At 33.5% G+C, this 15,393-nt stretch overlaps 2 protein-coding genes across 2 annotated transcripts; both read right to left on the reverse strand.

Annotated features, from left to right (window-relative positions):
* Window positions 1–721: 721 nt before the first annotated feature.
* LOC125584475 (SNF2 domain-containing protein CLASSY 4-like) lies at window positions 722–4,669 on the reverse strand. The gene is made up of 3 exons (XM_048752969.1): window positions 3,040–4,669; window positions 2,818–2,937; window positions 722–2,725 (listed from the first exon to the last, which is right to left on the reverse strand). Exons 1-3 carry the CDS (start codon window positions 4,042–4,044, stop codon window positions 854–856), a joined length of 2,997 nt encoding a protein of 998 aa, XP_048608926.1. The 5' UTR covers window positions 4,045–4,669; the 3' UTR covers window positions 722–853.
* A 7,855-nt stretch (window positions 4,670–12,524) lies between these two features.
* LOC106413417 (indole-3-glycerol phosphate synthase, chloroplastic-like) lies at window positions 12,525–13,884 on the reverse strand. Its single transcript, XM_013854198.1, has 4 exons — window positions 13,720–13,884; window positions 13,097–13,171; window positions 12,961–13,005; window positions 12,525–12,611 (listed from the first exon to the last, which is right to left on the reverse strand). Exons 1-4 carry the CDS (start codon window positions 13,882–13,884, stop codon window positions 12,525–12,527), a joined length of 372 nt encoding a protein of 123 aa, XP_013709652.1.
* Between the last annotated feature and the right edge of the window lie 1,509 nt (window positions 13,885–15,393).

The raw sequence follows: 15,393 nt of genomic DNA on the forward strand, positions 1-15,393 counted from the left end.
TCTCAACTATAACCAAAAAAATTATAGTTAAAATTTAATTTTTCATTAATATTTTAAATGATTTATTAAAATATCATTGTTTTCTAATAATATATTTTTTAAATAGTATATGAACTAAAAGTTATTATAATCCATTATATTATTTTGTATATAAAATATTTTAAACAACATATTGTCGTGGGTTTCAAAATAAATGAAAAGATAACATGTAGTTGTAGATATAAAAGTTTAATCTATGTTAATAAATTTATTTTGCATAAAAATATGATATAGTTTACTAATTTTAACCCATTTTAATGATGAGTGATAATTTATTTAATTAAAAAAGTTTAAAAATATTTTTTTTTAATTTACCTATTTAATATAATTTTGTCATATTTAATTCATGTACCACTTCTATTTTTATATAGTATAGAATATAATTATAAAATTTAATAAAAAAAGTTTGGAAATTTTATTTTCTTGTTTTAGAATAAAATTTTAATTAACATTGATTTACAATAATATTATATTACTACTTATGAAATTAATTAATGTATTATTTAAAAAAATACATAAAATTTTAGTAAGATTTTTTTAGATTCTTTCTCAAAACAATGTGTTATAATTAGATTTTTTTTAAAAATATTTTATTATTAATGTAAATAAGCAAATATGTCATATTAACTAATTTTTTAAGTAGTCATGCTATAATTTGTTAATAGTAGATAAAAATAGAAACTGAAATCAATAAATTAGATTTAAAGCTAAAGATTGTCCCTAGAAGACATCGAATTCGAAAATTACATATCATAAGAGTCAACTTTATTAATACAAACGCCTAGAGAGAGTCTTAGAGTGGGATTAACACAAATCAGAGGATGTTTGTAAACATGTCGGATTCTGTTTTGCGATAAAGTATCTTCTCAAACATGTCTTTCAGCTTCTCATGGCGAACCATCTCATCAAGAATTTTATCTTCAGAAACAACTTCGTTTCCAATCAGCTTATCTTTCTCGTTGGTAGGAGAGAAGACCATTTCAGATATGCGATGTTTCTTGTTTTGCTTACAGTACTTGTCCCACTCAGTTGTGCCTTTAACCATGAGATGGTAAGTGTACACAACCCTCTTCTGACCAATTCTGTAAGCTCGGCTTATGGCTTGTCTCTCAACAGAAGGGTTCCAATCAACATCAAGAAGCACGACCCTCGAAGCTCCGACAAGATTAATACCTTCGGAACATGCTTTTGTTGATGCTAGTAGCAATTTGGATTTGCTGTCTGATTTGTTGAAGTTGTTGATCAGACGCTGCCTGAATTTCTGTTGGAGTTGACCATGCATGTAGAGAATCTCTTCTCCTTCAGTCCAGCCAAACACTGCACTGAGCTGGTCCCTGATCAGTTCTAGCGTGTCAATGTGTTGACTAAACACCAAGACTTTCTCCTTCACTGTATCACTGAACCGGATGAAGTCGATCAAGAACCTCGTTTTCGCACCTTCCTTTGAGTCAAGCGTAAGTCTCTCCAGGCTTTTCAGTACCACTGGCCCAATGGTTAACCGTTCCTTGTCTGTCTGCTTGCGTCGCAGATACAGAGACGGGTGTACCGAAACAGCTGAAAGCTTGTGCTCAAGCTCAAGCGTGTTTTCAGAATGGTCGATTCTCGTCAGGATTTTCGCCTGTTGAAAAGGAGCGTTCAGAACCACAACACAGTCTCTTAGACCTGGGAGGCTCTCTCGAAGGATGTTCCCTTTGTGGACATGAACAAAAGGAGCGATCATGTCTTTAAGCTCCGCGATTCCAATCTCTTCATCGAACCTCCCGTTTTTGCCTTCTTGGCTCAGCCTCGTAAGATCATGGAGCCTAGAAGAGATCTTATCTTTATAAGCTGGTCTCGTCAGGCATAGGACGTTAGAAATCTCCTTGAAATTGTTCTGGAACGGTGTCCCTGAGAGTATGATACGCTTCTCCGTTTTCACTTCGGTGAGCACTTTCCAGATGCAACTATTGTTGTTCCTAGGAGTGTGGCCTTCGTCAAGGACCAGGAGCCCTGGAAAGTCCAGCAACATCTTTCTAAACTTTTGCGTCTCCCCAGAGGCGCACTTGTTCCCAGTGAGCTTCTCATAGAGACTGTAACTGATTCCAAGAATGCTCTTCTTGTTCCTCCATGAATATAGCTTAACCATACGGACAGAATCCTTTTTGCTCCTATGTTGTCGACTTCCATTTAGAAGTGAAACAGCTGATGGGTTCTCTAGCCCTGACAACTCTTGATTACTCATGTTATAAAACGGAATGTTTGAATTCCATTTCTTGAACTCTTCTTCCCATGTGAGCAGTAAACTTGCGGGAGCTATGACCACAGGATGGCTATCTGGAAACTGTTGTAAGTATGACTGAAGAAACACGATGGTCAAACGCGTCTTGCCAGTCCCAGGGGAATGAGAAATAATGCATCCCCCACTTTCTTTTACCACTGATGAGCTTTTCAACTCGTGGAGTTTTGTTGTCCCGGCTAAGTTCTTCCACATAAACTCAAAGCCTTCTTGTTGGTGTGGGTACAGAGTATTTTTTATGCCAGGGATGTATTCCCAGACAGTTCCCTGTATCTTCTTCAAAGACGCCAGGTTGCTGTTGTGGCCTGACGCTTCCAAATCAAGGCTGTCAAGTAAAGGGTCACCTTTGTTACGACATGTCTTTTTGTAGTTAACAGTATCACGATACTTAACATTAGCACGATACTTGTCCTGCGAAATGCAAAGAAACGAACATATTAAGAATTGAGAACATAAAAAGAGAATGAACAATTAGTATGATTTACTAGCACAATGAATGTTACCATGGCAGGTGAAACATCTTTCATCTCGATGGAGACATAAGAACAGTAGCGGCATTTCAGACCAATTTCCTCATCAAGGACGAAATCATGCTTCCCGTTGCTACATGACACATCTTCATTCTGATCCATCAAAGAGAAAAAAAAAAGATTATGTTTCATGTCTTAACAATGCTATAAAGAAAGCATGATCATCGGACAAAACAGAAGATCAAGTAGTCTTACTTTAAAATAAGTAGATGAGTGTAGTCCTTCCAATGATAAAGCTAAGGCCATATCTTGCCACAACCTGTCTACTTCTTTCTCCTCTTCTGTTTTCTCAACTGGCTCAGGCTCCTCACAGCCAAATCTCAGGTTTATAGGAGGAGAAACCCACGGGTTTTCCCCAACATCAAAACTCTCAAAAGAATCTCCTAGCAGATCAAACACATTTGAACGGTTCTTCTTTTTCTCCATATAGAATCTCTTTCGTTTCCTCTGCTCATGTACCTTGTCATTTGATCTCTCTCTAACAGTAGGATCTTCTCTGGTATCAACCTCTGCTGTTTCGTCTTCAAAAGAGATATCTTCCTCGACAATTTTCTTTCTCTGCCAAATAGATTTTGCTAGCAGATCAGATACATCCAAATCATTCTTCCTATAAGAAGTCTTCCGCTTATACACTCTTTCACTTGGGCTCTTCTTCTTGACTGTAGCAGTGTCTCTGGCACCACCAAACTCATCGTCCTCACCACTATCAGAGCTCTCCGCATAATAAGAAGAATCTGAGATTTTCTCCGTGTAATCAGATGAGTCAACATCTTCAGGATAGATAGTTCTAACGAATTCAACATCACCATCATCATCGCCCATGGCATCATCTACAGTCACACCACAAGCCCTATCTGACTCTGAACTAAGAGCGATCACCAAAGGTGAACCTACATTGTCATCCTCTACTACTACTACATGCTCCTTCTCTCGCTTACTTTTCGGATAGATAGTTCCGACGAACTCCACATCATCGTCATCCTTTCTCTTCCTTTTCCGGCGCCGTTTCGACTTCTCCGGCGAGCAAGAATCGCGCAAGGGCGCGGGCGCGGGCGCGGACGCTCTCTTCTTCTTCTGCCTCCCTGTCCTACTCTTAGATTGATCCGCGACGGAAACCCCCTTCGATTGATTCAGAAGATCGTTCAAGTAAGATTCCGTCCTCGAGCGAGTTCTTCTGCCGACGCAAGTAGTCATATCCATGGGCGAAGGAGTGAAATCGAAAACCCTAGCGAAGAAGAAGAAGAAGATGATGAGTCATGCAATCTCCTGGTGGTGCCTTTGGCGGTAACGATTTTAACTTTTAATCTCGAAAAACGTTGAAAAAGGTTTTGAGTGGGTCCGGGACTATACTGCAATACTGAAAACAATTGAGGGGGGGGGAACATGTGAAATATTTTAGGGAGCTTTTTACTAATTTTATGGTTTTGTGTAACTTCTTGGATAAGTTTTCTTCACTCCCATTGGTGGGAGATTGATTGATACGAGAATTTCCGAGTGTTAAAGTTGTCAGCAGCACTGGCGGCATCTTTTATTGGTTCAAATATTAATTCTTCAACTTTTTTAATAGAATTCGCGAAATGCAGAATTTAAATTATAGAACGAAAACTAAACATCTACAAAATAATTTAAAATATTTGAATCCAACGTAAATATCTAAAAATTAACCTATCTACTAATAATAGAAATCTCATTTAATGTTAAAAGATTATATCTTTTCAATCATGTAACTACCGAAAACAAAAGATTGTGTCTTCTCAAACATATAACTATTGAAAATAATTAGCGATGAAAAGTTGTGTTTCTTCAAGCATGTATTGAAAATGGTTAAGAAAAAATAAATAGATACTAGATTAAGATCCGCGCCTAGCGCGGGATAAACATTATATATAAATTATTTTATGTATTATATGTTCTTGCATATTATGAAATAATAAATATATATTGAATGATTAAAAGTCAGTAACTATTACATATATAATTAAATTGGTGCAAACGTATAAATCAATTTTATTAATCCAAACAATTTTTTTTAAAAAATTTGATAGGATACGTAATTAAATTTAAATGATATTAACATACATAGTATATTTTTAATATTAATGTCTATTAAATGATGTTTTCTGCTCATATTTTTTTTGATCATGTGTATCTTTAATAGCAAAAACTTTAAATTATTGATAACAAAATTTTCATTGTACGATTAATAATTTTAGTAATTTATAATTTTAAATTTTTTATCAATGTTAGTTCAAAACTTTTATCAAAAAAAAATTATTCAAAGTAAATTTTGAAATTTAAATATTTATTTATTCAATATGGTTTATAGTTTAATTTAAAATGATATATATACATATATATTTTAAATCTTAATGATTAATTAAATTAGACTTTTATTTATATGATTTTGTAATCATTTGTATTTTTTCATAACAAAAATTTTAAACCATGGATCGCAAAATTTGAATGTGAGACTTTTAACAGTTTTAGTAATTTATAGTCGTTTTTTAAAATTCAAAATATAACATATATACAGAAAAATCTAAATTTTTATAATATGGTTATTGTGATTTTTTTTAATTATTTTAATAGTTTAAAATTAAACAAATTTGATAGAAGATACATTTTTTTAATCAGATCTTTATTATTCAAAATTATTAATTGTCATATATACTTTAGACATATTAGGCAATTCCGTAATCTTTATTTAAGGAAATAATAAATGACATTAATAATAAATTTATGGTTAGTTTAATAAAAAGCTTATTATATAATTAGATGGACCAACATATTTCTCTAATAATTCTAAGAATCATCCTAGTGATGACACGTGGCTACAAAAAGAAGTTGTAATGTTTCACAAATAATATATAGGGGATATCTTATCATGCTAAAAATGTTTGGATATGTTTTCTCATCTTTAAAATCTATTTGAAGCATTAATTCATGTAAAGAGTCATGTTTTCTATTGTAAAAAACATATGAGTTTTTAAAAATTTTGTCGTTATAAATGTCTTTCTATAATTATGTTATTTTTTTGTAATAATATGTCTCTTCCAAATATATCGTTAAGATGTCATTTTAAAATAACTACCTATAATCTTAAAAGTCATGACTATTCCTATATAATTTTGAAAAACTATAAATTTGTTATAAAAGTAATGGAAAAGTTTATCTTTATTTATAACGTAGAGGTTCCTTATATAGAAGATTACACCGTCATAAATAAATGGAAAGATTACAAATCATAATCTCTTGGTTATGAGCCATCCACAATCTGGTTCATAACACTTTCCCTTGGATGCCATAACTATTTAGAGCTTGAAATGTGCTTTAATGTTGCCTCATTAAAACCTTACCAGGAAAACCCAATTGAGACAAAACCATGATGAAGGAAAAATAGTACAACACACATTACTCCCCCTGATTTGGACATTACTGAAGTTCCTTTGGACTTCTCCAATTTTCTGCAATCTGTGGGTGATGAAGATCTTGGGCAGAATATGCTTCGTCCTCGAACATGATAGTTGGTTCTTTTTTACCATCGGCCATGCCACAATCTGATCGAACATATTGAGTCATCGACCTCAAATACACACACACGAAATCTTGGATGAAGTTGCTGTGATATGCGTGTACCACCATATGTAAAACATAATCTGTCTGAAAAAAAATCAACAAAACCAAGTAACCCCTCTTTGGGCTGGTTAGTATAAAATAAACCAAAATCAAAGGCTTATTCATCGTCCTTCTTATGGACCAATCAGATCAGTGTCTAAAACAAGACTTCTGCATCGTCCATCTCAGGACTAAATGGACTTCTTTATCATCCACCTTTGGAATGAATGGATCAGTGTTCAAAATAAGTGATCTCTTGCCCATGTACTAGATAATGGGTGAGACTGGTCCATATTAAATCTTTTGAGTACCCTTTTCTGTATATACTATTTGATGCACAAGGATTTCATTGTTAATGTACTCAAGCTGTAATCTCAAACAAAACTTTGTTTTCCAAGATCTTTCATCTCAAACTCTTTCTTGGGATATTCAACTGTTTGGGAAATTGTATCCAAAGGTTCCTAGGATAATCAGATCATATACTATGATGATTATCAATATTGTTCTCGAGAACTTGCTGTTTTTTTAGCTCAATACCCTCTAGTACTTTCATTATCCAGTGGACCATATAAATATGCAGTCACTACATCAACTTACTGCAAGTCTAATTTTCTCTCTTATATAGCCAGACTATGAGAAATCTAAAAGTAGTTGCATCCACCAAATGGGAGTATGTCTCCTCATAATCTATTACTGGTCTTTGTGAGAATCCTTGTGCAACATCAGCTTTATATCTCACGCTTTCTATTCCTCACAAGACCCATTTATATCCACTGGTTTTAACATCATATGGCGTCTTAATCGTATGGCCAAATACGCCTTTCTTCCTTAAACTATTTAACCCCATGTTTCCATTCAATCAAATCTGTTCTACGAGTGCGCACTCTTATATTGACGTGGGTTCATGATCCTCGCTTATATTCATAAATTCAAGTGCTACATTGTATGCAAATAAATCATCTTATGTCGACATTCCTTATTGGTTCAATTATGTTCCAGACATGATATAATCGATTGAGATTCATTATTATCAGGACCTTTAATACTTTGCAGCTTGGCGTCTCAAGCTACATTGTTTGGTACCTGTACCTTAGAGCCGGCCGGCCTTATCTCTATGTCTGGGATGGTTTCCTTAGTAACCTTGGATTTGGGTTTTGATTATCATTCTCTGCACCTTTCTTTTGTTTCCAAGGATTCTTATCTTTTGGAACCTATTTGGTCTACCATGTTTCATACGTTGTCTAGACTCTGTAGCAACTTGACTGTGTCTCTTCTTGGACATCAAATTCGTTGGTGCTTTACAAGCTGGTTTATATATGACTTAGTCATTCTTTTTCGGGTCAGCAAATGTGTCTGGCATTTGATTAGCTAGCTTTGTAAATGTATAATCTTTGGACGTCTATTTCACATTCTTTAGTCTGAGGATCTTGCCAAGACATTGATAGTTGATTCCATTATATTTCTTTTACCATTCGTTTACCAGCTTTATTATTTTTTTCTCCTCCTGGTCTTAAAATAATTCGTGTATCTGGCCTCAAATATAATCACCTATAGTTGGCTCAAAGTACTTTATTATTGTGGGAGAATCATATCCAACATTTATCCCCATCCTCCTTTTGAGGTCCCATCTTAGTTCTATGTGGTGGAGCAATTAGTACATAGACAACACATCAAAATGTCTTATGATGGGGTATGTCTAGCTCTTGACCCGCTAATAATTGTGATAAGGGATATCTATGCTCACTAAATGGCCTGATGCGTATTAACTTAGGTGCATGTAAATTTTGTGTGGCCCAAGCTGTGAATGGGAGTTTTGACCTCATAAGTTATGGTCTATCAATCAGCTATTTGCGTTTTAAAAGATTTCGGCCAAGCCGTTCTTGGTATGGACATGTATCACAGAATTGTCCACACTTACCCCCATGGACATACCATAATCATTTAAATGCTTGGGATATGCATTCACCAGTATTATCTAGACATATAGTCTTTATTTATGAAAAGGGGCTCGTAGCCGTTTTACTGGTGATGGCCTAATGAGTTTCCCTTGTGTACATGCTACACACATGAGATTCTTTGGGATAACTCTTCTTATCTTTTAATGTGTGCCTTTTGAATATCAATTTTTGCATCATGTTTGGACCAGGATGGCCAATCCGATCGTGCCATAAAGTGTATATTTTCGCAGGCGTTTAGCCTCTATCATACTGATCTATGCATAGTCTAGGTCAGTAGAGAATGCATGTATAGTCTTTAGGACTTATTATGGTCTTGGGCGATTTTATACATATATCTGAAGGAACTCTTTGTTTCCTTCGCCCATTATTTCAATATAGAAACCATTCATTCTTATATCTTTAAAACTCAATAGGCTGCTCTTGCTCTTAGAGCTGGGTGAATATAAGGCATCACTGATTTCTAGATGCATACCCTTAGGCAATAATATATTAGCCTAGCCATAGTTTTCTTTCAGACTGGCGATACCTGCTTTAGTACTTATATTGGTGTTTTTCAGTGTACTCATATAGAAAAATAATTCATTCATTTAATCTAAGCAGGCAATGTAATAGAAATAAATTCAAGGAGATAAAAATCAGAGAAAGCATACAAGCAAAGCAATCACGCAAGTTTGATGTCGAAATCAGATTATCAACTTGATTCTTTTAGGCAATCATAAGTCTCATATTCCATAAGATCATCTTGATCATGTTCGAAATTATTTTCACCATCTTTATAGACCAAGTGGGTTTCAGGATTCTTCCCTTTCAGACTCTCTTTGGGAGTCCTTCATATCTTAGCCCAATGGTTCCCCATTCCACATCTATGGCACACTGGTTTGGTCGAGCTTTGTGGTTTAAAGGATATACCACGGCCACTGCCTTGACCATGGCTCAAATTGTGTTGATACCCACAGCCTCTGCCGTAGTGATTCCCACGGCCAAATGTGTTATAGTGGCCATGGCCACGTCCTTTCCACCCTCCACGGCCATGGCCGTGTGGTCTATCATTCTGGACGTGGTTACCTTTTTTTCTGCGGCCTTATTGGTATCAGGTAATGGGGTTAATTCAGGAGGTCTCAATTCACTGTTTCTCATCAGTAATCCATTATTTTGCCCAGCTAGCAATAGACTCATCCACGAACTTATAGTCCTGGATTCTGGGATTTCTCCAATCAAATAGGGCCTTTGGTAATAACACCGCTCTTTGGTGATCATATCTCGATTTTTAACTTTGTCCAAAGATCTAGGGATTCTCTATAGTCAGATACTGATCTTTGAGACTCTTAATAAGATGATAGCTGATAATTAATATTGCACTGTATCAATATTTCTCATTGGCATTATTGCCTTCTATGATACATTCACCAAGTTGTTTTGACTTTAGGATAATCTGTGTATCCAATGACCACCGTAAGTAATTATCTCCAGAGAGATTTAGGGAATCAAAATCCAGGTTGATTTTCAATATGTCAAATCATATATCACTCAATATTTAAGTATAATTTTCATGCGGCCTTACTCTTAAAAACAATCAATTCGGATTTCAATCTTGTGAGGACAATGAGACTATCAATCTTAAAGGCATTTAATCAATCAGTCAATTTCTAGCAAGTCTCAGCAATAATATTTCTATGTGCTCATAATATTATGGTTTATCAAGACTAGCAAAAACAGATTCAATTAATCATGCAATTAGGGTTTAACAATCAATGTATTTTAGCAAGACTAGTAAAAAGATTTATTAATCACTCAATCAGTTTCAAGGCTGATTTTAGCAATACTAGAATATAGATTTCAAGCATGAATTTTAATGAATCAGTTTCAAGGCTGATTGGTACTTAGTATAAACCATGTGTAAATAATTTATCTAGTATTCGAATTTATCAAACCTCAAAAACATATAATCAGATCAATCAATTTAATCGAACTTAGCATACAATCTTAAACCTCAAGACATTAGATTTTATCATGAATCTATCAACCTAGCATACAGATTCTCAATTCTCAAAGACATCCAAATCAGATCAATATAACCTATCATACAGATTATTTAGGGTTTCTATTTAAAACATATCAGATTACAAAACTATCAATCCTAGCAGATGATATTAAACCTCAAGAATCATGCAATCAGATCATTCGGATTTTAAACAAGTAAACCTCAATCAATCTATCAACCTATCGGATTATATAAGCAAAGCAAGCTAGCAACCTATCGGATTCAATCAATGTTTTAACAGGCTGGTCGGTTTAAACAATTTTAAATCAGATGAACAATTAACCAAGCAGGATGAGAAATAAATCTATCAATTTAACAGTCAAACAATTCTATCAACATAGCATAAGATTCAATCAGATTTAAAACCTCAATGATCAAAACCGAAAACAGTTTTGATTTCAAAATATTCGATTAGGGTTTTAATATGTGATTTGATAATTATAGTATAATTAATTCTGATACTTATATTATTTAGGGTTTATAGATATAGGGTTAGGTTTTATCGGATTTTAACTTGTAAAATCTGATTTGGGGTTTTAATCATGTAGGAACATGATTTAGGGTTTATCGGATTATTAGAATTCGATTTGGAGTTTTAAGGTTTTAGGGTTTAGATGTTTACCTTAACCTCCAAACGGGTTGAACGGACCACCGAGAATCAAGAAGAACTTCGCGAGCTGGTACGTGCCGAATCGGATCGTCAGGTCGCGAAGACAATGTTTCATTTTGTTTGTCTAAATGGGACTTTTGATATTTTTGGTCATTTTGGACAGATTTTACCTTTCTGTAATGGAAAAATTAGTAAACTAAGTTTTAAAAATATAAAAAAATATGTAAACCATTGGAAACATTAGTATGACTATCTATATGTTTAAATTTTATTTTTAAAAATATTGAAATCATGTTTTATTTTATGTTCTAGCACAAATATAATATTGAAAGAATTGGGAAAAAGAGATACTTTGAACTTTTGTTTGTCTAAATGGGACTTTTGATATTTTTGGTCCTTTTGGACAGGTTTTACCTTTCTGTAATGGAAAAATTAGTAAACTAAGTTTTAAAAATATAAAAAAATATGTAAACCATTGGAAACATTAGTATGACTATATATATGTTTAAATTTTATTTTTTAAAAATAGTGGAATCATGTTTTATTTTATGTTCTAGCACGGATATAATATTGGGAGAATTGGGAAAAGAAACACTTTGAACTTTTCTAAATAGGACTTTTGATATTTTTGGTCATTTTGGACAAGTTTTACCCTTCTGTAATGGAAAAACTAGTAAACTAAGTTTTAAAAATGTAAAAAAATATGTAAACCATTGGAAACATTAGTAGGACTATATATATGTTTAAATTTTATTTTTAAAAATAGTGGAATCATGTTTTATTTTATGTTCTAGCACGGATATAATATTCATTCTAGCCATCTACTTAGTTTAGAAATCGGATAATAAGTATTACACACAGATTTATCCTGGGTAGAAAATACAAACAATCTCATAGTATCATCTCTCCCACATTTTTCTCCTCCCACGATCTCTCTCATTCGTTCTTTGTTTCTCTCCCTTCTTCATCGACATAACCATCTCTTCTATCTATCAATACAACATGGTTCTAATCTATGTTAAATCTAGTGTATATGGATGTCAAGTTGCGGTGATCAGTGGAGTTTCTTGGAAGACAAAGCAAGGGGTGGTCAAATGGTAACATTAGAAACTACTACTTTGTTGAAACAGCTCAGGATCATCGTATGTGAGGATTATGGGGTCGACCATATGCTCGTTAATGCCAAGTTTAGTTACGAGATGGTGAATTAAGAAGGAATCCTCTTATTATTATTAGCAATGATCGACAAGTATCTAATTTTGTGAGCTACGCGAAGAAAAGTCTGTCTACAACCTTGTGTGTCACGCTCTCTAGAACTGGTGTAAATGATCGAAACAAAGAGAAAACAATAGAGAAAACAAACAAGCCTCTCAAGTCTTTATTCAGTTCTCATAGAAACAAAGATACAAATGTACCAAGAAACACGTTTGGAGATGTGAGTTAACGGACATGGTTTCTAAGTATGAGAAATGTTCATGCCAAAGAGTCCAGCTATGCCTTTCTCAGGGTCGTTTTGCTTCACAATGGACTCACCAACCAAAACCTGCAAAATTCGAATAAACCCACAAATCAGCATTTTCAGTCATATAATACTAACACTCTCAACAATAATAATCAAAGAAAGTACCTCAACAAGGGCAGCCAAACCAAGCTTATTGGAGAACTTAAGCAAGAAGGTTATTTCCAGGCAATCAATATAGCAGCAATAAGCAATACTGCGTCAGCACCTTTAGTCCGAACATAGTAGATCTTCTGCCATGGATCTACAACAAACTCTTTGCATAATAGGGGACAATGCAAATAATATTCAAAAGAAGCAAGGCTTACAAAAAATTGTCTTCATCATTTAAAAACAACAAAAGAAGAAACGAGAGTTTGCTAAGTGAGAATACCTTCATACTAGCACTTCTTATTGCTTCCAAGTTTTCAAAGCCTCTCTGTCAAACCAAACCAAGATAAATGCTGTAAAAAAAAACATTTTGCAAATGTGTATAAGATATCTGCAAGTGAATACACAACAAGTGGAACTTTGAAATACTTCTGGTCTGTCAAAACACTGAGGAATGCTGTGCCGCCTCTTTCATAAGCTTGAGCAATCTTAACCTGTCAGCAACCAATCCGCATAAATCATATAAGAACTATTTAAAAGAGAAAGTGTTAATCCTGTTCTTAAGGTCAAACTGCAAAATGACAAATCTACAATTTTTCTTCAACTTTTACTAAGCTTAATAAGAGTCCTAATAACTATATTTTGAGAAGACGATCTTTAACATTACAGAAAGAAATAGAAAATAAGAATCAATGCTAGGTGGTTTTCTCCTGATCCTGATACTTTGGCTAATAGCTAATTCATTCTGATACATGTGAACTTCCCATTCCTGGATTCTAACATCATTTTCTACTGAAGAAGAAGCAATGCCTAAGCTTTCCTTCAATTCCGACAACCAATACTTTCAGCAACATAATTAGATAAGAATACCCCAAAATTGGTTTCATCTAGGGTTTATAATCGAACATGAGAAAATGCGAGAGATCATAAATAATCAAACGAAAGACGCAACCTTTGTTAATGGGTTTTTTCATAGAAGCAAAAGAGACAGAAGAAGCAATAAAGTTTAAATCACAAAGGGAAGAAGACGGTGCCGACGCACCTGTTGAGATCGGATTGTGAACTGCGACGGAGATCTAGAACTGATCCTTGTGTCCATGGAAAAACCTGAAACCGAACGTCTGATGGAGACAGAACCGATACACTGATAGAGAGAAGGTGAGATCAGTCTTTGTCCAGCACTTTGAACCGAAAATAGTCCCTCCATTGCCGGAAATATGAAATGATTTTGGGAGTCTATGATGATTCTGGTTAAGTTTTATCGCCATTGATACGGCTCAAGGGTTTCGGTCGAGAAGAGGGTGTTGTGAAATTAGGGTAAAAGGTGAAACACGACAGTTAAGTGTGTTTTACATGTTTCACGATTTTTTTTTCCTTTTTAAAAAAAACTTAAATATATTACGGAAAATCATAATAAATTAGGTTAACTAAAAGGTATAATGGTATTAAAAGAAATATAAATTCTAGTTACCTAAATAATTTTCTACAAGTCCTATTGAGACAAATCTGAGTTGAAAGTGTCTTTTTTTTCTAATTTTTTCTTTTTTTTTCTGGGTTTAGATGGGGAGGGAATGGAGAAAAGAAAAATCCGGCAAGAAACGATAAGCGAGAGAGAAAATTTGCAAACTTGAACAAATCTATTCTATTAATAAGTTTATGAAAAGAGTGGCGGTTTGACGGTTCCAATCTTGAAAACATTAATATTTATGTTGAATAACCACTTAAAACACGTTAGCAGTACCGCCTAAACGTGTTTTTCTGGGGTGAATATGCTTTTAGTTGACGATCTAGCCTTGTCAATATGTCAACGATTCTTTTTGGCAGGTTTTGTAGTTTTTCAAATGTTATAAAATTGAGATAGTTCATTAAGCTAAACAGACCAATTTAACGTTAATACTGTATGTATAGATTAAATTTCGATTGTAGTTTTACTTGTTTAGAATTTGATAATATTAACAAACTACTTCCTTTTTATCAAGCGATCATACCACTCCTAAATTGGGAAAATGCAAAATTTATGCTATATCACTATTGCCCTATATATTCATGCACTTTGGTTATATAAGAATGTTTGATCATATCACAAAAGCGAATAAATTTTGTATTTGAGCGTGTGTGCTCACAGAAACAACCGGCTTCTCTTAGTTTGTTTCATATTAGTGCTTTAATAAGCACCACTTCTAAAAACATATTATTTATTCCTCACGTGTTGCTTGTGTGACATATTTGTATGCCTTTAATATTAAATCAATTGTGTCTTTTTATGAAAAATTAACATTAGTTTTTCTCTCAACATGTAATTATTGAATTTTTTTTAAAAAAAGTAGTTAAAATATTTCAATAGGTGTCTTTCTATAGTTATTATTTTTAGGAGTGGTATGTTCTCATCATAAAAGACAAAGTTTTTAACATATTGTTAAGAGTTGTTTATTTTCATTAAAAACTGACATTAATTTTTTTTTCCAGCATGCAACTATTGAGAATTATTTTTAAAGTACTTAAAATATTCCAATAAATGTATTTCTACATTTATTAGTTTTAAAAGTTGTGTCTTCTCATTATCAAAAGATAAATTATTTTAAATTTTATTTAATGTTAAAAGTTGTGTCTTTTCATAAAAATAATAATACAAATCTCATTTAATGTTAAGATTTGTGATATTTCATAAAAAAAACTGACATTAGTTTTGTTTTTTTTTCCAACATGCAAATATTAG

The sequence above is a fragment of the Brassica napus genome, chromosome C3 (genome assembly GCF_020379485.1).
Source record: "Brassica napus cultivar Da-Ae chromosome C3, Da-Ae, whole genome shotgun sequence".
In the NCBI taxonomy this organism is placed as follows: domain Eukaryota; kingdom Viridiplantae; phylum Streptophyta; class Magnoliopsida; order Brassicales; family Brassicaceae; genus Brassica; species Brassica napus.